At 39.0% G+C, this 24015-nt stretch overlaps 1 protein-coding gene across 1 annotated transcript in view; it reads right to left on the reverse strand.

Moving 5' to 3' along the window:
* PGM5 (phosphoglucomutase 5) overlaps window positions 1-24015 on the reverse strand; it is a 237807-nt gene that overhangs the window by 27631 nt on the left and 186161 nt on the right. The window contains exon 10 of the mRNA XM_043965537.1: window positions 14698-14832. Coding sequence (XP_043821472.1) covers window positions 14698-14832 — 135 coding nt within the window. The remainder of the gene's footprint in view (window positions 1-14697; window positions 14833-24015) is intronic.

Consider the following 24015-nt stretch of genomic DNA (forward strand, 5'->3'; position numbering starts at 1 on the left):
CATGTCCTCATTCCCAGAAATGGTCCCTCCAATGTGAGGAGTATGTATAGTTAGCAGAAACTCCCACAGACAACGATCATGTTGGGAGTGGAAGACTAGCTCCCAGGGCCATTGACCCATTAACCCATTGACCCAACACATTCCAAAGTAGTAGATGCTCAATGGCAAAGTACATATTTTTCAAAGTTAAGATCTTTATGTAAACATATTTTCAGGGATATTTGGGAAGACACTGAATTGGAAAACTTTTTTTTTTTTGTAAATTGTTATTTCACAGTCTTGTTCCTGAAGAAGAAAAGGAAACAAATCTATAATTGGCCTAGGAAACTACTTCTAATAATGCAGATGAGCCCTTCCCCACAGCTTCTAGTCTCAGAGAGTTGTTCATAATGCTAAAAGGTTAAGTGACTTGCCCAAGGTTATGAGCCAGTATGTGTTAGAAATAGGACTTGAACCCAGATCTTCCTGGCTTTGAGGCCAATTCTTTCTCCATGACACCACACTGCCTTTTATCTCTGAAGATGAGATGAGAAATTGCAGCTCTTTCCCTTCTTTGAAGAGATGGGAACTATGGGTTTGAAGCATTGTATATACTGTGAGACTCAGTTGATGTGCTAGTTTTGAACAACTAATTTTCCTGGGTTTTTTTCTTTCTTTGTCCTATGGAATGGCTTCCTGGGGTAGCTAGATGGTGCAGTTGATAGAGCACTGGCCCTGAAGTTGGGAGGACCTGAATTCAAATCTCAACTCAGACACTTACTAGCTATAGGACCCTGGGGAAGTCACTTAACACCAATTGCCTTAAAACATTCTGGGCCAGGGCAGCTAGGTGGCACAGTGGATAGAGCACCGGCCCTGGAGTCAGGAGTACCTGAGTTCAAATCCAGCCTCAGACACTTCATACTTACTAGCTGTGTGACCCTAGGCAAGTCATGTAATCCCAATTGCCTCACCAAAAAACAAAACAAACAAAAAAACCATCCCGGGCCATCCATTCATCCTCTGTCTTGCCACTCGGCCAAATGGCCCTGGAGGAGAGAGTGAGGTTGGTGATCATGCACAGTTCTCCCTCACTTAAATCTAATTCAGTGCAAGTCATGACATCACCTTGATGTCATGATCCTCTTTGAGAACAGAGGACAAACAATAACAACAACAAAGGTGAGAGAAGGGCAGCACATATTCAGAAAGGAAGACAATAGAACAATAAATTATATCAATGAATTTTAAAAATGCAGACTGAGAAAGGCCTGGAAAGACTTGTATGAACTGATGTATAGTGAAGTGAGTAGAGCCAAGAGAACACTGTGCACAGAGGCAGCAATATTGTTTGATGGAGAACTGTGGATGACTTAACTATTCTCAGCAATACAATGATCCAAGACAATCCCAAAGGATTAATGATGAAACATAGCATCCACCTCCAAAGAAAGAACTGGTATTGATGGAGCACAGACTGAAGTCTGCTATTTTTCACTTTCTTTCATTTTTTTTCTTTTATTCAAGTTTTCTTGTACAAAATGACTAATATGGTCACGTTTTACATAATTGTACGTGTATAACCCATATCTGGTCACTTACCACCTCAGGGAGGAGAGAGGAAAGGGAGGAAGGGATAAAAATTGGAACTCAAAACTATAAATAAAAATGTTTATTATTTTTAATGCAAACTGAGGTCACAGATTCTGTAATCTGAGAGTTAATCCTGATAGAATTTAATCATCAAGACCTTGATCCAAATTCTGCCTAAGACAAACAGGGTGACCATGGGCAAACAAGTGCCTTATCTTTTGAGAGCATTATTTCCTCATCTCTGAAATATGGATAATAATACTGACACCATCTATCTTGTAGGAATATTATATGGAAAGCATTTTGCAAACCTTAAAGTAGCACAGAAAGGCAAACTATTAGGCAATGTGAAGCTGTGGACAGAGTTCCAGGCCTGGAGTCAGGAAGACTCATCTTCCTGAATTCAAATGTGATCTCAGAAACTTACTAGCTGTGTGACCCTGGGCAAGTCACTATATACCCTGTTTGCCTCAGTTTCCTTAGCTGTAAAATGAGCTTGAGAAGGAGATGGCAAACTACTCCAGTGTCTTTGTCAAGAAAACCCCCAAAGGGGTCACAAAGAGTCAGACATGAATGAAAAATGACTGAGCAACGAATGATGCAGTGGAATGAGTATAAGGACTTAAGTTCAAATCCTCCTCTCTGATACCTTCTACTTGTGTGACCCTGGATAAATTACTTAATTTTCCTGGGCTTCAGTTATCTCCTTTGTAAAATGGAGGGGTTGATGTAGGTCCCTTTCAGCCATAAATCTATGATCCTATTACCATTATTCCCTGAGTACTCATAGTGCTTCATTAGAGGAAAATTCCTTATCATAATGTTAACATTTCTAGATATCTTGGAGATACAAATCTAGACAGATGAGCATTTCTGGGATACTTACTCTTAGGATGACATCTAATAATAAGGGAGAAAGGAAGGAAAGAAAGGAGAAAGGGAAGAAAGGAAGGAAGGAAGGAAGGAAGGAAGGAAGGAAGGAAGGAAGGAAGGAAGGAAGGAAGGAAGGAAGGAAGGAAGGAAGGAAGGAAGGAAGGGAGGGAAGAAGGAAGGAAGGAAGGAAAGGAAAGGAAGCATTTATAAAGCACTTTCTATGTACCACACCCTATGCTAGTGCTTTACATGTATTATCTAATTTGATCTTCATAACAACCCTGTGAGGTAAGTGCTAATTATTACCCCCATTTTACTGTTGAGGAAACTAAGAAGTGACTTGCCAGTTCACACAGCTAGTAAGCTAGGTGGCACAATGGATAGAGAGCATTGTTTCTGTTGGAGTCAAGAGGACCTGAGTTCAAATTTATCTCAGACACTTACTAGCTATGTCACTCTGGGCAAGTCACTTACCCCAATGATGTGGAGACGGATCACTGTTTGCAGAAGATTATCATAAAATTGGTGCTAGAGCCTTGAACCACTGTCTGACCATTGGATAGCTGTTTCATGGGGTTTGTTTTTCATTGTCTTTTTTCCCCCTTTCTGCAGGTCTTAAACATCTGGGACCATCTTCAGTCATCCTTATATATGTCTTGCCACTGAGCCCAGATGGCTCTGGAGGAGAGAGTGAAGCTAGTGACCTTGCACAGTCCTCCCTCACTTAAATCCAATTCAGTGCAAGCCAGGACATCACCTTGATGTCATGGTCCTCTTCGAGAACAAAGGTCAAACAACAACAATCTAAGGTTGGATTTGAATTCAGGTCATCCCGTTACTTGGAATAAGATAATCAGTTCTGGGTGCTTTCAGAAAGTAGACTGATGCTCTATCCAATGTACCACCTAGCCCATTTCTATGTTATCTTTTTAAAAAATTATAGGGGTTACCAAGCATAAGAGAAAGGGTAACCTAATTATGGCAGACCATAGTTAAATGAAATATGATATAAACAGGACTGGAACATCAATAAATGAATTAAAGATGGAGAAACCCCTGGTGTTTAAGAACCCCTAAGAAAAAATTAACAGATTTTTGCTGTTGTTCCAGATCTGTCATCTAATTGTAATAGGGAATGTCAGCTCCAGAAATTCCATTAACTGCTACAGATCAGAAACTATTCTGAAATTTATAGTCTTAGAGAGAGCCAGGGCACTGAGAGGTTAAATGACTTACCCAGGGTCATACAGTTAGTAAGTATGTGTCAGGAGGAGGATTTGAATGGAGGTTTTCCTGATTCAGAGAACAGCCTCTCAGAGATAGAAATAGAAATCCATGAATTTGAAGGAAATACAGAAGCTAAACAGCATTTTAAAATGGGGGTCTTGGGAAGGGTGTGGCATGAATACAAAAAGTTCAGTCCAAGAACTACAGTCAACCCTTGATTATTAATCAAAGTTCATTAAAGTTACTGAGTACTCCAAGCACTTAATGGTTTCCTCTTCCTTTAGTTGTTTTCACTGCTCATTAGTAATTCTATCCAGGAGGAAAGGGCAAGGAAAAATGTGAAATTCAAATAATTCAAAGAAGTTAATTTTTTCCAACTTTTCATTATCTCCAGTTTTTAAAAAAATAGTAAAATTGATGAAAAGGAATTTGAAACTGTAAGGAAATTGTTTCTTTCATGAGAAGTGGGAGTTTCCTATGGATTTCAATTATTTGGCTTCTTCACAGTAGATAGAGCACCCAGGCTGAGGCTGTGACCCTTGGTGAGGCACTTAATCCTGTTTGCCTCAGTTTCCTCATCTGTAAAATGAGCTGGAAAAGGAAATGGCAAACCACTACAGTATCTTTACTGAGAAAACCCCAAATGGTGTCATGAAAAGTCAGACATGACTGTAATGATTGAACACCAATGTTTTAAATTGCCTGGGATAATATAAGAGGGGTTAGTAGGCCCACTGATCCCAGAAAAATAAATATAACACTACACACCTAAAATTATTGTTTCCCATTTAGTTTGGCTAGGGGCAGGGGGTAGGGGTGGGAATCCAAAGTTGTGTCTCACTAGCATTTAGAATTCTCTCCTCCTTTTACCCTTAGTTTCTTAAAGTTGGAATCATCTAATCCGAATCTCCTCCCATCCCATTTTATAAATGAGGACCTCTCACATACCCAGGTACACAAAGGCTCATGCTTCCACCTAGCATATACTCAGGAGAACTCATGTCTCATTGAATGACGAGGCCCACAGAATGTTGTTGTTTGTCCTTAGTTCTCCAAGAGGACCATGACATCAGAGGGATGATGTCATGACTTGCGATGAATGGGATTTAAGTGAGGCAAGGAAGTGCAAAGTCACCAGCCCCACTTTTTCCTCCAGTACAATCTAGGTCTAGTGGCAAGATATGTATCAGGCCTCCTGGATATGGCTCCAGATGTTTGAGGCAATTGGGGTTAAGTGATTTGCCCAGGGTCACACAGCTAGCAAGTGTCTGAGGAGAGATTTGAACTCAGATCCTCCCAACTTCAGGACCACTGACCACCTAGCTGTCCTAGACCCATAGAATGATGGCAAATGACTCTTTGAAGGGAAGTCTCTGGTGAAGCAGCCCCAAGGACAGGGCTCTGTCCTTGGCTCCATTCTGTTTTATATTTCTCTCAGTAACAGATGGCATGTGCATCAGATGTGTAGACAACACAAAAATAAGCAAAATTACTAATGTGCTAGATGGCAGAATTGGAACCTAAAGAGATCTCAAGAAACTAAAATGTCAAGCTAAATCTAATAAGATGAAATTTAAAATACTTGGGCTTTAAAAAACACACACATACACACAAATACAAGATAGAGGAATCATGGCTATGTTGACGAAAGTTCATGTGAAAGAGACCTGAGGGGTTTGGAAGGCTGAATTCTCATCATGAGTTAAGATTGTGTCAGGGCAGCCAACCAGATTCACTGTGATCTAAGACCACATTAAAGGAAGCAAAATAACTAGAGAGGTGTATAATCCCACTTTCCTTTGCACTGGCTAAATCATACTTGGAATAAGATCATCAGTTCTGGGTGCTTTGTTTCAGAATGTAGACTGATGAGCTAGGAGATAGTTAGAATATTTAGAAACCAGGAAAGTTGATGAGACTAGAGGGAGGAGATTCAGAATCCTAGCAAATCATGCCATATGACAATTAGCTGGAGAAACTTGGTATGTTTAGTCTGAAGGAAAAAAAAAAGAATATAGAGGAGAAATGATAGTTTTCTTCAAGCTCTTAACAGCTATCTTGTGAAAGATTAAACTTGTTTTTCTTGGCCCCAGTATAAAAGAAAGAGATAGAAATTTCAACAAAATTTCAAAATACATGAAGCAGCAAGTGGAGGGAGGATCTTTTGATTAGAGCTATCCTCAAATAGAATAGATTGCCTCCTCTTGGAAGTCCTGAAGTAGGGGCTGGATGCCCAATAATCAAGCATCCCAAGCCAGGTATGAGTCGTATCAAGTGGTCCTTGAGGTTTTGTCTCTGAGATTCTCATGATTCTCCACACATACTGGCAGAGAAAACTATGTGAGGGAGATTTGGTTTTTCCCCATACCCCAACTCAGTTGATGAAGCTTAAGACATCATCACAGATGTGTTAATGTGTTTTCCCTTTATGAATTATGAGCACTTGTCTCCAAATGAGTCAGAAAGGAGCAATGTGATTAGATGAGCAATAATTGGCCATGTTCCCAGAAGACCCTTAAAAAAACACTATCAAGTTGAATGTATGGAAGACAGAGCCAATAGCTGGGAAAGAACCTACTTATTTTGCACGTAGATGGGAAGGTGGTATTTTCTTTCCTTCTCCCAACCCCCAGCCCCAAAGGCCATGGCATTTAACATCTGGAACTACCTGCCCAGAGGGAGGCAAAACTCATCCAACAGTTGGAGAGTCAGAATGACACTTAGAAAGCAGAAACACAAACTCCAGACAGAGAGGGATACAGAGAAACAGTCATTTGAGATAAGAAGAAACTATAAGGAGTATAACCCTTGGCAGAAGAGAAGAGAGATGACTATGGATTCACAAGTCATTGTGCCCTCTGAGGAGCAACTGCTGGCAATCCAAATGAATAGCCTGTACAGCAGAGATGATGCATCTAGGGAATAACTTAGAAGGGACTCCACAGGCGAGAAAGGCCTTCAAGGCTTAGTAGTATCAAAACAGTAAATAGCCTTGGTCACTTCAGGTTTGTGTCCAATCTTACCAATGTGTGTATTTATAGAAGATGGCACTTCAGGTTCATGGGGAAAATGTTTTATAGCTACCGTTTATATTCATTCTTAGAAAATATCATTAAATATCGCTCTCATAGAAATTGGCTCAAAGAGGGAATAATATACACACTCATTTGGGTATAGAACTCTATCTTATCCTACAGGAAAGTAGGAATGCAAGGGGATAAGAGAAGTGGGGTGAAAGAAAGGAGAGCAGATTAGGGCAAGTAAAAGACAGAAGCAAAACACTTGTGAGGATGTACAGGGTGAAAGGAGAGAGAATAGGATAAATGCAGAGGGAGGAATAGGACAGAGGGAAATACACAGTAATAATAACTGTGAAAAATATTTTACAACAAAAATATTTTACAACACAGTAATAACTGTGAAAAATATTTTACAAGTTTCTCTGATAAAAACCTCATTCCTCAAATATATAAAGAACTGAGTCAAATTTATAAAAATTAAAAGGCATTCCTCAACTGATAAATGGTCAAAGAATATGAACAGTTTTCAGACAAAATAACCAAAATTAGCCATAATAATATTTAAAATGCTCTAAATTGCTATTGATTAAAGAAATACACATCAAAACACTCTGAACTACCACCCCATACCAATCAAATTGACTAATATGTCAGAAAAGGGAAATGACAAATGTTGGAGGGGATATGAGAAAATTGAGGCACTAAAGCACCATTGGTGAAGTATATTGATTCAATCCTTCTGTAGAGCAATTTGGAGCTATAGGCCCAAAGGACTATAAAACCATGCATCAGCAATATCACTACTAGATCCATATCCCAAAGAGATAAAAAACCCAAAAAGTAAAAAAAATATATGTACAAAAATATTTATAGCAGCTCTTTTAGTGGCAGCAAAGACTTGAAATTAAGGAGAATAGCTGAACAAGTTGTTATATATGATTGTGATGGAATACTGTTGTGCTATAAGAAATGATGAGCAGAATGCTCTCAGAAAAACCTGGAAAGACTTACATGAACTGATGCAAAGCAAAGTGAGCAGAACCAGGGGAACATTGTACACAGCAACAGCAAAATTTTATGCCATGAATTGTGAATGACAGTTATTCTCAGCCATACAATGATCCAAAATAATTCTAAAGGACTTATGATGAAAAATGCTATCTATCTCCAGAGAAAGAACTGATGGAGTCTAAATACAGACTGAAGAATACTTTTTCTTTACTTTTTTTATTTTTCTTGTTGGTTTCTTTTTGGTCTTTCACAACATTACTAACTTGGAAATATGTTTTGCATGACTACATGCGTATAGCCTATACAAATTGTTTGTCTTCTCAATGGGAAAGGGAAAAGAGGGAAAGACAGAGAATTTGGAATTCAAATTTTAAAAAATGTTAAAATTGCTTTTACAGGCAATTGGGGGGAAAAGAAAACATTAAATCATAGCAAAAGAAAAAGAAAATACCATTGCTTTCAGCTAAGTGTTATCTACTGGTTAATGGTTGGGGGAAAACACTGGTTGGTGTTGTGTGAGCTATAGTCATAAGTCAGGACCATAGAACCTAGAACTACCTAGAAGCTAAGGTCCTATGAGTACACTATGAAAAAGCCTTAATGGAAAGCCAAGGTTTATACCTATAGGTGACAAATGCATAAATTATTAATTGCATGGTTTCCTTGGTACTATAGAAAATTATTCTGAATCTTATGTTCATATGTTCATAACATAGTTTCCCACTTACTTCAAACTATTTATGAATACTCCTTATGAGGAATTCACTCTATGTGAAACCAGTACTGCTCAAATGCCTTAACACATTGAGAAAAGAAAAATATCCAATACCTTTAAGATAGAATTAGTTTAAAAGAGAAAATTAACTAGTTAAAATAAATGTCTGTGCAAAACAAAAACACCTTATACACAGAGAATGAACTGAGTTAGTAGGAATACTATAACACAGAAGAAACACAGCTTCCTAAACAATCCTTGTTTAGAAGATGCTCATTAAGAATATATGAGTGGGAGGGGCAGCTAAGTGGCACAGTGGATAGAGCACTGGCCCTGGAGTCAGGAGTACCTGAGTTCAAATCCGGCCTCAGACACTTAACACTTACTAGCTGTGTGACCCTGGGCAAGTCACTTAACCCCAATTGCCTCACTTAAAAAAAAAAGAGTATATGAGTTGGGGGGCAGCTAGGTGGCACAGTGGATAGGGCACTGGCCCTGGAGTCAGGAGGACCTGAGTTCAAATCTGGCCTCAGACACTTGGCATTTACTAGCTGTATGACCCTGGGCAAGTCACTTAACCCCAATTGCCTCACCAAAAACAAACAACAACAACAACAAAAACCCAAAGAGTATACTAGTGGGGGCAGCTAGGTGGCACAGTGGATAGAGCATCTGCCCTGGATTCAGGAGTACCTGAGTTCAAATCCAGCCTCAGACACTTAACACTTACTGGCTGTGTGACCCTGGGCAAGTCACTTAACCCCAGTTGCCTCACCAAAACAAAACAAAACAAAACAAACAAACAAAAAAGAGTATATGAGTATATAACCCATATCTGATTGTTTGCCGCCTCTGGAAGGGGAGATGGGAGGGAGGGAAAGAGAGAGAAAAATTGGAACCCAAAATTATAAATAAAAATGTTTATTACAAAAAAGGAACATAAATAACAGTAAAATGTAGTAAAGTAACTAAGAAGTAATAATTTGGGAGTATAAATTTCCATTGTTTTTAATATAATAAATTTTATTATGTTTCCATTAAAAAAGAGTATATGAGTACATTAAGAGTAGGCATTGGGGCATCTAGGAGGTACAGTGGATGGAGTGCCAGGCCTGGAGTCAAGAAGACTTATCTTCCCAATTTCAAATCTGGCTTTAGAGGCATACTAGCTGTGTGATACTGGTCAAGTCACTTAACTCTGTCTCTATTTCCTTATCTGTAAAATGAACTGGAGAAGGAAATGTCAAACCATTCCAGTATCTTTGCCAAAACAAACAAACAAACAAACAAAACATGACAAACCCAAATGGGGTAAGGAAGAGCCAAGTACCACTGAACAAGAGTATATGATGACCTTTAGGCAGTGACTATGAAACTCGACTTTAACTTCTCTCTCTCTCTCTCTCTCTCTCTCTCTCTCTCTCTCTCTCTCTCTCTCTCTCTCTCCTGGAGCATGGAATAAAAAGCAAGATAAAAAGTTTAAAGGTTAATTTAGGGAATCAGTTCTATAGCAGAGCTGAATTCCACTTATATTAATTAGAACTAGCATCAGGTCCTTTCTCTTAGATAAATGAAGGATTTTTTGCTAAGATACTCCCTTCCCCCAAAAGAGAGAGCAGGCAGAAACAAGGGAACATGTCAATAGATCCACAATCACTATAAGGCAAGGAAAGTTAAAAACTCAAAGTGTAGTTAAACAGTGATTGAAACAGTTAAGTTCAGAGAAAGAAGACACAAACGTGGGCATCCATATTTCTTTAAATCTTGCTCTAGGGGGCAGCTAGATGGCGCAGTGGATAGAGCACCGGCCCTGGAGTCAGGATTACCTGAGTTCAAATCCGGCCTCAGACACTTAACACTTACTAGCTGTGTGACACTGGGCAAGTCACTTAACCCCAATTGCCTCACTAAAAAAAAAAAAAAAAAAAAAAAAAAAAAAAAAAAAAAAAACTTGCTCTAGTTTGTAACAATTTAGATTTGTTATGTAAATGGATGGAAATTAATATGCTGTTAATTTATGACACCATTTAAGGAGGTCTATTATTGTAGAAGAAACAACATTGATTAGAATGTGTGCTTGAAAGATATAAAACCCAAGAAGCTTACCTAATTGGCCTATTTAACATAATTCAGGAGCCATCATTTGCCTAATACACTGGGAACATAAGGAACTGTTGCTAGTACACTAACATATTCCTTTCTGGGAAGTGGGAAAGTTTAGATGATGACACTACCTTATCCCCAGAGGAAACCCAGAGTGGGACTGTGGGAGAAGTATTAGCTGACAGTTTGGAGGTCATTTAGGGTACTGTTACCAGAGAAGACACAAATGGATGTTGAACTGTATCTACATGCCAGATATATCTCTTGTATTATCCTCTTCCTCTTGGTTAGGATTTGGGGTGAGTGGGTGTGAAGGGTAGTGCATTGGGATTTGGAAGGAGGTTTCTAGATGCTTGGCTCCTCTCATAGACCTGAGCTAGGGGGACTATAGATATGTAGGGTGACCAGTGAAGTACCCAGGTTCTTGTTAACAGAAACCCCACTCCACTCTCCTACCTTCCCCCCTCACCACCTACTGTGTCCACTGGGAAAGAGAAAAGAGGGACCCAACTTTTTTCTTCATTAAAATACTGGCAAAGATTTCTTTTAACATAAAACGAAAAACTTTGCCTGTGTCTATCTATAAACATACATATGCAACAAATCTAAGGAAGAGGCCTAGAGGAAGAAAACTGGAAAATAGCCACCTGTCTCTAAACCAAATATATTTTTGGTCTCTCCAGCTGAGATAGACTATTGACCCAAAGTCAAAGGCTTAATGGCAAGAATTGCTACAGTGCTTCTTTCAAGGAAGGCCTGATAACCCTTCTCTCCCCATCCTTCAAGAGATTCCTGACCCAGTTATAGTTTTCTCTCCCTATAAGGAATTCCTAATTTATCTCTCTAGTCTTGGAAACTGCTGTGTTTCAGCTATGTGTACCAGAGATAGGGTGGGAAATATTAGTTATGATATTCTCCAAACATTTTCCTTGACAAATTATGTATTATATACAGAATAGGAAAACAAACATACTGAAAGCTGAGTATAATAGAAATTATTAGTGGACATCTTAATAAGAAATCAAGTATATACATAAAAACCCTAATAGCAGATCTATGAGTTTCATCTTCAAGGGAGATTTATACATATATACATATATATATATATATGTGTGTGTGTGTGTGTGTGTGTGCATGTGTGTATGTATGTATGTATAAACATATATGTTTATTTGTGTGTTTACAATTATATGATTAGTAATACTTGGCTTTTGTGTTAATATCTTTCTATGTGCTAAATGGTTAGGCTTTATATCACTGTAATCAATGTGGTAGGGAGAGAGTGTTAGGGAGAAGAGATGAAGAAGATAGACAGGCAGAGAGAGAGCTGGCTAGAGCATTTGTTAAAATGGGCAACTTGGCAACTATTGCGCAGATAGGGAAATCTGGGATCAGTCTAACCTCTGTGATCCTATATGAAATCTGCATAGATAGAAGGAGTTTCCTTCCCCAGGGAATTCCCTTTTTCAGTAGTTCTCAAAGTGTGGTCTGCAGACCCCTGGGATCTTCAAAACCTTTTCAGGAGATCCTTGAGGTCAAAACTATTTTCATAATAATACTAAGACATTATTTGCTTAGTAGAGTATTCTTCTTTTTTCCAACTATATATGTGTGATACCAGATTTTCTTCATATACTTTCTTCATATACTTCAACCAGAAAAACATATTGCAACAGAATGGCTGCAGAAGCAGATATGAGAATCCAGCTGTCTTCTCTTAAATGAAGCCTTAAACATATTTGCAAATAATACATAAAACTGTTCTATTCTTCTCATTAATTTTTTATTTTATAAAATATAGCTCTTTTCATTAAAATATGTTGCTTATATTAACATGTAATGAGTATATTATTGTTATCATAAATAAATTTTTCTCTACTTTGCATCTGCTGCCCATCCTGGTTTCAACTTTCTCAGCCAGAATAAGATCATCATCTCCAAACTCATCACCAAGCTACTCACTCAAGCCTTCGTTGACCCCACCTCCCACAGCCTCCTCTCCCTCTGATTATAAGTCTGGAGGCTAGAGTACCAAACTCCTCCCAATGCCTTCCTTTATAGAGGACAAAAACTGGACTCAGTTCACTTCACTTTGCATTTTTGTCCTGCTTGGTTTCAACTCCACAGAACAAGGTATGTCCTGAACCAGGTATGACCTGTCCTGTCACTGGCCCCCTTTTCTACTACTTTTTCTGTGTTTCTTCCCCTTTAGATTGCAAGCTCCTTGAGGTCATAGACTTTCTTTTTATTAATTGTATCCCCATTGCTTTCTAGGCTTGGTACATAAAAGATACATAATAAATGTTTATTGAATTAGATTGGATTAAGTTATTGAATTAAATTGGAGTAAATTAAAATATTTTAAGATTTATCAGTTTTAATTTTAATATGGTAAATATTAATAGATATAACCCAAATAAACAAAAGCTTTTTGGAGTCCCCAATACTTTTTTTTTTTTTAGTGAGGCAATTGGGGTTAAGTGACTTGCCCAGGGTCACACATCTAGTAAGTGTTAAGTGTCTGAGGTCGGATTTGAACTCAGGTACTCCTGACTCCAGGGCCGGTGCTCTATCCACTGAGCCACCTAGCTGCCTCCCCCCAATACTTTTTAAGAGTGTAAAAGGCTTATTAAGAGCAAAGAGAACCACTGCCCTATACCAACAAAATCAGAAGCACAGTCCCTATCTCCTATCCCATTTCCCTTATAGCGGTGGTTCCAAACTCAAATAGAAATGGGGACACTAAACCATTCATAAGGATCCCTGCCTGCGTCTTATTGTATTTTTATTTATTTTGTTAATATTTCCCAATTACATTTTAATCTGATTCAGGTTGCATTCCAGAGTATTTGCAGACCAAGGGGAGTTAGTGAGGGGTATGTTTGACATTTATGCCTATACCACAATAGCCATTATCAAAATAAGCCCCTGTGCCTAGCCCAGGAGAGAAAGATAATATCTGCAATCAGAAGCCTTGGAATAGTAGGCTGAGCTTATCATTTGTTATTACACTGCTGCAAATGGTTACCATGAGGCAAGGTAGCTTTTATCAGTCCCATTTGGGACTGAGTTTATTGAACTTTCCAGGGGAAAACCTAAACATGCTTCCTGGATCAGTACTATCATCCTCCCAATCACTGATGTTTGCACCCTCATGTCATCCTTGACTCCTTACTTTCACTTACCCCTACATACTCAATTGTCTCTAGCATAAATCCCCCCCCCCCAACCTCCATTCACATAGCCACTACCCTAGGTCAGGTACTCATTACCTCTTTCCTGTATTATTGCCATAACTTCCTATTTGGTCTTTTGACCTCAAGCTTTCTCCCCATACCAATCCATCCTCCACCTAGCTGCCAATCACGTCATCCCCACACTCAATACATACCAGCAGTTCCCTATTACCTCTAAGATCAAATGTATAATCTTGCTTTTTACAACCTGGCTCTTGCATGTCTTGCATACCCTTCCTCCACATTATTTCCCTTCACACACTCTGAACCCAGCTATACTGGTCTTCTTGCTGTTCTGTGTACACATGATGATCTATCTCCCACCTCAGTGCCTTTGCAATGGTTGTTCCCCATGACTGTTCCCCATGACTCCTAAACTCTTCTTCTTGAAATATCTGATCTTCAAGTCTCAGCTCAAATGTCACCCTCTACATCTTCTATACCTCCCAGCTAATGTACTCCTTCCCCAAACTAACTAGCATTCCTTTCTCATATCTAATTTACATATTTACATATTTACATGTACACATGTCTCCCCTTATAGAATATAAATTCTTCGAGGGCAAAGATTGTTTAATTTTTGTCGTTGTATTCCCAGTGCTTAAGACAGTGACTGTCACATATAAGGCACTCAATAAATTCTTATTGATTGATTTGATTTCAACTTTTCTGTCCCCCCACCAATATTCATTCAATCACTTGCAATATTTCTTGCATCCACCTACTTCCTTCTCTCCACCCACCTTGTCAAAACTCTAATTCAGGCCCATACATCCCCTTGCCCAGACTTACACAAACTTCCTCTACCAAGGAAAAACCAACTAAACAACAAAAAACCCCAACATACTTTTGAAGTAGTGCAGGAACTGCATAACATGAAATATCACAGAATTTAGAGCTGAACATATACCAGGTGCCAAGAAGCATCTGGTCTTGTTACCTGTGGTTCCCTATCATGATTGCTTGGGTCCTTCTCATAGCTTTCTGCATAGATCCTGATTGTAGCTCTCACGCCACTGGATGCACTGAGCCTAAATATGAGCCTGGAGGCATTTGAGAAAATGATCCGGAGTCCCTAGGAAAGAGAAAATACAAAACAAGTGAATTAATGAATAAATGGATACATAAAATGAAAACCAGCTGTGGAAACTAGCATGTAACTACCTCCCCAAAGAAAGTAAAGCTGGTTATGTACAAAAAAGAGACAGGTCTACAGTAAAAGGGACCTAGAAGCTTCTTAATGCTCTGTATTTGCCTCTGAATTTTATTCCTTTTCTGTTGAGTTTCATGGAAATTTTAGGCATAGGAAGAAAATGTGCAAACTTTAAAATGATGATGTTTTCTTGAGATGAGAGAACAAAAAGAGAGTGGAGGGAATAGTTTGGAATGGTATTTAATAAACATTTGTGTGGTCAATGTCAATTTTATTTTATATCACTAAATTGTCCACCATGGGACAATGTTCTCTAATCATGGGGTTAAACTTGTTTGTGGAGGGTCAGGTAGATTGATGATTCTCAGGCTGAAGCTGTAGGACACATTACTACTACTCAAACTCCCTTTTAGATGTATTCTGGGTCCTGGAGATGCACAGGACAAGAATGCAGACCATGCAAAATAACTAAAGGAACACAAACATATCAGATGAGTTCTGAACAACCTTGTCTAAAGGGACACCAACCAAGATTGCACACAAAATTAAGGGAGACAGGAGGATAAGTGGTGAACTACCACAAGAAGTGTGGAGCAATGGATAAAGAATCTGCCCTGGATTCAGGAAGACCCGAGTTCAAATCTGGCCTCAGATACTTGACACTTAGTAGCTATGTGACCCTGGGCAAGTCACTTAACCCTCATTGCCCTGCAAAAAAAAAGTGTGGAACTACGTACCTAACCTCCCACCTAATGAACTATGACACTCTTGCAAAGATAAGCTAGTCTGACTAAAATACAACAGCAATGAAAGCAATGCAAAGCTTCTTTTTATGGAATTGCGTCTTCCCTTAATTAGGTATGGGTGGAGATTCAGAAGGGTTTCTCCCCAAATCACTGTTAAGAGAAGTTTAATGGATAATAATAATAATAATAATAATAATAATAGCAGCTAATATTTATATAGCATTATATGTCAGGCCCTGTGCTAAGCACTGTACAATTATTATCTTGTTGGCACTTGTAAAAACTCTAGGAGGTTCAGTGTTATTATTATCATTCCCATTTTACAGATGAGGAAACTAATAGTGATTAATGAATTATCCATGTTAGAGTAACCTAATTTGATGTTAACCCCCCCAATCATTTCTACTACCACCTTTATTTTTAATTAAATTTAATTTTTTCAATAAACAAAAATCTTGTTTCTCTAACTCCCACCTTCCTCCTGACCACTGAAAAAGAAAGAAGAGCAACATCTTGTAACAAATGTGTCTAGTCAAACAAAAACAAATTCCCACATTAACCATGTCCCACCACAAAATAGTTCTAAGTCTGCTCTCAATTCATCACCTCTTTCTCAGGAGGTAGTTCACCTATTTCATCACAAGTCCTCTGGAATCATGGTGGACCCTTGTGTTTAAGTTTTCAAGGTTGTTTGTTTTTATAATACTGTAGTATTGTATACAATGTTTTCCTGGATCTGCTCACACCACTCTGCATCAGTTCATACAAATCTTTCCAGGTTTCTCTGAAATCATCCCCTTTATCATTTTTCATCAACAATATTCCATCACACTCATATGACATTTATAACTTGAAATTGAGGGGATGCTGCTCATCACTTGAGGAATGGCAGCATCCCCTCAATTTCTAGTTCTTTCCCACTATAAAAAAGAGCTTCTATAAATAAGGGTATATATGGGTCTTTTTCCTCTTCTTTTTTTTTAAATCTCCTTTGGATGTAGTCTTTGTACCTACTGCCCCCAATAAATGTATCTCTTTGTTTCTTAGCTAATTCATACATTTTGTCGAGATGAAGGGGCAAAACTGATGGCTCAGTGCCAGTGCCAGAGCCTCTGCTGAGTTCTAAAAGGCTCACCTGGATAGCTCTTCAGACCTTTGAACTACTCTTATTCTTTTTTTTTTTTTTAGTGAGGCAATTGGCGTTAAGTGACTTGCCCAAGGTCACACAGCTAGTAAGTGTTGTGTCTGAGGCCGCATTTGAACTCAGGTACTCCTGATTCCAGGGCTGGTGCTCTATCCACTGCGCCACCTAGCTGCCCCTGAACTACTCTTATTCTTACCCTGAGGTACTAGTCACTGGGATGGCATATAAGGGCAAAGATGTTGCTGCTTCACTAAATCACTCTTCTTGTTATTGAGTCATTTTAGTTGTGTCTGACTTTTTGGGGCTCCATTTTGGGGCTTGGCAAAGATACTGGAATGGTCTCCAGCTCATTTGACAGATGAGGAAACTGAAGCAAACAGACTGGAGTGACTTGTCCAGGTGCTATCAGGGATGTGAAGGACTCAGCTCCAGTCAGCTCCCAAGAGCTCAGAAATCAGTAAATGCTACAAATCAGGGCTTGGTTTACTGTTTTGTTGATTATCTAAACTTTAGAAAATGATAGAAAAATATTAGTAATGCAGATTAAACTTAAAAGTGTGTCCTGTGCACAATTTTCCCACCTTGGAGAGCCAGTTAAACATTTATCAGTGCACCACTGCCTATTGTTGTCCCCATTGATAGAGAAAATGTGGCTGAGATCAGCTGATCTGTCCAGGGTCACATATCTAGTAAATATCTCAGGTAGGATTCAAACTCAGATTTCCTGGACTCCAAGTTCAATATTCTGTCTACTGTACCATCTAGCTGCCTGGGATTCTCTCTGCCCTTCCTTTCTCAGACTTCCCCATTAATATTTAACTTTTTCAGTGTGACAGTCCAATGCCTAGTACCCCTATCTCAATCTCACTGGGCTGCTGTTACCTAAAAAACACCATAGGTATCCTTTCATTCAATTTATTCAGGCTACAAATCAGCAAATGGCTGATGACTGGAACCTAATTGCACATGGCTGAATTGAGATTGAGTGGCCTCAGTTTTGTTTTGTTTTGTTTTTACCTATAAAATAAACAATTGTATTAACTCACAAGGTTGTTGTGAGGAAAAAATATAAGCTAAATTATTCAGGTAAAGAAAGGAACCATTGTCTATTTATACTTTATATCTACCCCCCAACCCCGGCCCACCCAAGCATGAGAATAGTACTCAGCACAATCCTTGATAAATTTTGTGGAATAAATGAACAAAAGATTGTAAGATGAGAACAATAAAAAGAGAGTATTGTTCACAATAAGTTGAAATCTTTCTATTTGCTCTTCTCTTCTTGCTGGCTGAGAACAGAGATGAGGACCATATTCTAATGGAATTTCTCAAAGAGAGAAAACAAGATGGGGAAATGAAGGAGTTCAGAAAAACACAAGGGTCTCAGGAGTGAAGGAGTCAATTACTTTATTTTGGTTTGTGAGGAGTATTTTATTTTTTCCTATTACATGTAAATATAGTTATCGACATTCATTTCTTATAGGGTTGAGTCAATTACTTTATTTTTTGTTGTTGTTTGCTTGCAGGGCAATGAGGGTAAAGTGACTTGCCCAGGGTCACACAGCTAGTAAGTTTCAAGTGTGTGAGGCTGGATTTGAACTCAGGTCCTCCTGAATCCAGGACTAGTGCTTTATCCACTGTGCCACCTAGCTGCCCCTTGAGTCAATTTTTTTTTTTTTTGGTGAAGCAATTGGGGTTAAGTGACTTGCCCAGGGTCACACAGCTAGTAAGTGATAAGTGTCTGAGGCCGCATTTGAACTCAGGTCCTCCTGAATCCAGGGCTTGTGCTCCATCCACTGCGCCACCTAGCTGCCCAGTGAGTCAATTATTTTAAAAGAAGATGGCTAACTAAGAGCTGTTATTGTGGCACTTAAATCCCAGTGTCTTTCATACTGAAATGATGAAAGAAACTTGGACATTCAGGTTTGGACCCTGAGGAAGCAATGTTCTTACAGGTTCCAATCATCCAGGAAGAACTACAAATGGGAAGGCACACAGGGTACAGAGGTACAGAATCTTGGTGAGAGAAAAGATCTAGATCCCTTAAAGGGACACAGGACTATAAAACCAAACACTTAAGAAGTCATCCTCATCATCATAGTTCTTATCAATAATATTGTATTCATTTTAAAATAGATTTTGCCCTTTGTTCTCTTGTATACATTTAAAGTATACTACGGAGAGTTCTACAATTTGCAAAGCATTTTACACATTTCATTTGATCCTCAAAACAACCCTGAGGTAGGTGCTATTATTATATAATATTATATGCCACTATATTATTATTATTGTATGAAATAGGGACTCATGGATGAGGAAACTGAGGCATAAAGAGTTTAAATGTCCACTTGCCCACAGTCACATAACCAGTATGTGTGAGATGGGGTTTGAATTCAGTCCTTTCTGATTCTAAGTCTCACACTGTAGCCCACATAACACTAGTTCCCTTTATCTCAGCAGTTCCTTACTCTTGTTGTATCTTGAACCCCTTCAGCAATTTGATGGAGTAACACTACTGTGATTACTGACTACATTCATAATTGAAGGAAATACTAAAGTTAGAGGTAGTGAAAATAAAGATGTAACTTTTTCCCCTCTAAATTAATTAACCCCAGGTTAAGAATCTACGTTCTATGTAGAACTGACATGTATTGTGTAAGGGAGGGAACCAAAGACTGCAGGACAAAAAAGGCCCAAGCACCAACTGAAAGAACTAGGAAATTTTCCAATATAAATACATGAATGATATTAGTAACAAACCCATTCTTTCATCAGCCCTCCTGCTGAAATCACCACCACCAGCTGTCTGCATAGGTAATATGACTTGGGAAGGCCAGAAAAGCCACAGTAAACAAATAGCTGAACTTTATATATGAAATTATAAGGTTGACAAAAGCACTTTACATATGGTCACTCGACTAGTCTGTACTGAGTGTCCACTATGGGCTAGGTACCAATTACTCTGAGTGGTCAGCATTAGCAGTGAAAATTTGTTTCAAGTGTATTACATATCACAATATCTAGTCTTGTCCCTGAAGAAGTAAAAAGAAAATACATCTCCCTCTTTTTGTTGGAGAGAGAGGGGAATATAGATATTGAAGACCACATGTTCTGTCAGATATATTTGTTTGTCAGATGCATGATCTGATCATTGCTTTTGATGGGCTGGTTTTCTTGTTACAAGAGAAGATTCAATAGGTACATGGGTTGAAGATATATCCAGAAATGGCTATTTCCCCCCCCAAAAAAAAAACCCCAGATATCAATAAAACTTTAAAAGAAAAAAAAGAATCATTCAAATCACTGTTAGAGAAGCTTCCATTTGAATAGATTGTAAGGTCATCAAGAGCAGAGACAATTTTGTATTTTCTTTATCTTGACAAGACTTATTACAGTTCCTAGAACATTCCATTCATTTCAGTTGTTTTTCAGTCATGTCCAACTCTTTGTGATTCCATTTGGAGATTTCTTGGCAGAAATACAGGAGTGGTTTGTCCTTTCCTTCTCCAGTTCATATTATAAAGGAGGAAACTGAGGCAAACAGAGTTAAAGGACTTGCCCAGGGTGACACGGCTAGTAAGTGTCTGAGGTCACATTTGAACTCAGGAAGATGAGTCTTCCTGACTCTAGGCCCAGCACACTATCCACTGTGCCATCTAGCTGCCTGGCACATAATAGGTACTTTAAAAATGTTTATTTATTTGAATTAAATTGAACTGGATACTTTTCAGTGTTTGGAAGATGTTAAACTCATCACAAACTCAAAACGCTAGATCCAATTTCCTCATGACCTTCCCTGAAACTTAACATTTTCCCACAGTTTTCTGTCTTAGAATTATAAAGCCCTAAATAGGGTTGTCCCATATGTGGACATACTGTTGAAGAAGTTCTGTCCCCTGAAACATCTGATAAAGTAATTTCTAATAAATATTCTGGGTAAATCACTCTATTTGCTTCAGTTCCCTCAACTGTAAAATGGGGATACTTTTCAGGTTTGTTGTGAGGATCAAATGAGAGAATTATTTTTAAGGCACTTTTTCCCTTCCCACTGAACCCAAAACTAGCACCATTTCCTTGATGGGTCCTATTTCATGTATTATCCCCCACAGGACATCCCAATAATATGTCTGTAAATAATACATCTGTAAACTGCCTAGGGAAAAATATTGCTATATAACATGTGAACCACATTTCATACAAGGAAAGTGTATTTTCCAGTGGAAAGACTGCCTTGAACTATCCGTTCTTCTTGGTTTATATCACAGAGTTAAACCATAGGCTCTCATTCAGAACTTATTTAAAACAAGCCTCTAAAGAGAACCCATATTACAAAAATATTTATAGCAGCTTTTTTTCTCCTGGTGGCAAAGGAATTGGAAACTGAGGGGTTGTCCATTAATTTGGGAATGATTAAACAAGCTATGGTATATAAACGTGATAGAATACTATTGTGCAGTAAGAAGTGATGAGGAAATGGTTTCAGAAAAACCTGGGAAGACTTGTATAAACAGGTACAAAGATAAGTAAGCAGAACCAGAAGAACGATTTATACAGTAACATCAGTATTGTAAAGATAATTAATTTTGAAAGACTCTGAGCAACACGATGACCAACCACAATTTCGCGACCAGGTTATATATGTACAATTCACAAGTGTTCTTTTTTATCAATTCTTTCTATTGGGGTGCATAGTAAGCTTCTTCATTATTTCCTTGGGATTGTCTTGGATCATTACACTGCTGAGAGTAGTCAAGTCATTCACAATTGCTCATTGAACAATACTTCTGTCACTACGCACAATGTCCTCCCAGCTCTGCTCACTTCACTATATATTGATGTTCATTAGTCTTTCCAGGTTTTTAGGGGATCATCTGTTTGTCATTTCCTGTAGCACAAGACCATTCCACTACAATAATATAGCACAGCTTTTTCCATCATTCCTCAATTGATGGACATTCCCTTGATTCTCAATTCTTAGCCTCCACCAAGAGTTGCTATAAATATTTTTTGTACAATTTTCCCCCCTTTTCTCTTTTTCATGATTACTATTGTTAACTGTTTCCCTTCCATCCTATTCCCTTCCCCATGATATTTATTCTATTATCCATCTTCTTTCATCCTATCACTCTTCAAAAGGGATTTGCTTCTGTCTGTTCCGTCCCCCACTCTGCCCTTCCTTCTTTTGCCCCCCTCTCCCCCCCCCGCAGGGCAATTGGGGTTAAGTGACTTGCCCAGGGTCACACAGCTAGTAAATGTCATTTGTCTGAGGCTGGATTTGAACTCAGGTCCCCCCGAATCCAGGGCCAGTGCTTTATCCACTGTGCCACCTAGCTGCCCCCTTTCCCCTCTCTCTTTATCTCCTTCCCCTCCTATTTCCCTGTAGGATTAGAGAGATTACTCCACCCAATTGAGTGTGTACATCATTCCCTCCTTGAGCCAATTCTAATGAGATTGAGGTCTTTGAGCCAATTCTGATGAGTGTTAGGCTCATTTGCTGCCCAGATTAAACAGATTACTCCACCCAGTTGGGTGTGTGTGTTAGTCCCTCCTTGAGGCAGCTCTGATGAGTTTAAGGTCTTTGAGCCTTTTCTGATGAGTGTAAAATTCATTTACTGCCCTGCTCCTCTCTCATCTCTTCCCCCACTCCATAAGCCTTTTCCTGTTTCTTTCATGTAGTATTTCACCCCTGCCCTTCCCCCTCCCCCAGTGAATTCCCTTCACCCCTCAATTTAACACTAAAGATGTCATCACCTAGCTAAGTGACACAGTGGACAAAGCATCACCCCTGGACCCAGGGGGATCCCAGCCAAAACCCAGCCTCAGACACAAGACAAGTCGCCCACTGTATGACCCCAGGTATGTCCCCCCCAGCTCCAATTTTTTATGGTTCTCTAGGGTCTTGTATTTGAAAGTCAAATTTGCCATTCAGTTCAGGTCTTTTCATCACAAATATCTGAAAGTCTTCTTTTTCATCAAAGTCCCATTTTTCCACTGAAAGATTATGCTGAGTTTTGCTGGGTATGTGATTCTTGGTTATAATCCCATTTCCTTTGTCCTTTGGAATATCATATTCCATGCCCTCCGGTCCTTTAATGTAGAAGCTGCTAAATCTTGTGCTATCCTAACTGGGGCTCCACTGTACTTGAATTCTTTCTTTTTGGCAGCTTGCAATATTTTCTCCTTGACCTGAGAGCTCTGGAATTTGGCTATAATATTCCTAGGAGTTTTCCTTTTGGGAATTTTGGTGGATTCTTTCAATTTCTATTTTAGCTTCTTCTTCTAGAATTTCAGGGCAATTTTCCCTGAGAATATCTTGGAAGATGGTGTCTAAGCTCTTTCCTTGATCATGGTTTTCAGGTAGACCAGTAATTTTCAAATTATCTCTCCTGGACCTATTTTCCAGGTCAGCAGTATTTCTCAGAAGATATTTCACATTGCCCTCTATTTTTTTATTCCTTTAGGATTTGCTTTATTGTGTCTTGGTTTCTCATAAAGTCACTGGCTTCCATTTGTTCAATCCTCATTCTTAGGCAATTATTTTCATCAGAGAGCTTTTGTACCTCCTTTTCCCTTTGGCCAATTTGACTTTTCAAGCTATTGACTTTTTTCTCATGTCTTTCCTGCATCACCCTCATTTCTCTTTCCATTTTTTCCTCTACCTCTCTAACTTTATCTTCAAAGTCCTTTTTGAGCACCTCTGTGGCCTGAGACCAATTCATATTTTTTCTTGGAAGCTTTAGATATAGAGGCCCTGATGTTGACGTCTTCCTCTGAGGGTGCCCCTTGGTCTTCCTTGTTACTGAAGAAACTTTCTATGGTCCTCATCTTTCTCTATCTGTTCATCTTGCCTTTCTTTTACTTGACTTTTAGCTCCTTAAAGTGGGGCACTGTTTCCAGGCTTCAGTATCCCAAGCTTAAGAAGTTCCAGGTGGTATGATTTAAGGAGAATCAGGTTCTTCACTCGCCTGGCCTGTTCCCTGGTCCTTAGATGACCCCAGACCAACTTGCTAACCAACCAGCTTTGTGTGTTGTGGTTGTTAGCTCAGATGAGCCTGTGCCCTTCCCCGACCTGGGCCTCTGCTATTCGAGTCTACCTCCTGGTTCTCAGCAGGGGTGTAAAATCCAAGTCCTGCCTCAGCACCAGCATAGACCCCTGTAGTCTCCCCCCTGCCCAGGACTCAGCCCACTCACCAGACTGTGAGCTTAGTTCCAGAC

Source organism: Dromiciops gliroides, chromosome 1, assembly GCF_019393635.1.
Source record: "Dromiciops gliroides isolate mDroGli1 chromosome 1, mDroGli1.pri, whole genome shotgun sequence".
Lineage (NCBI taxonomy): Eukaryota > Metazoa > Chordata > Mammalia > Microbiotheria > Microbiotheriidae > Dromiciops > Dromiciops gliroides.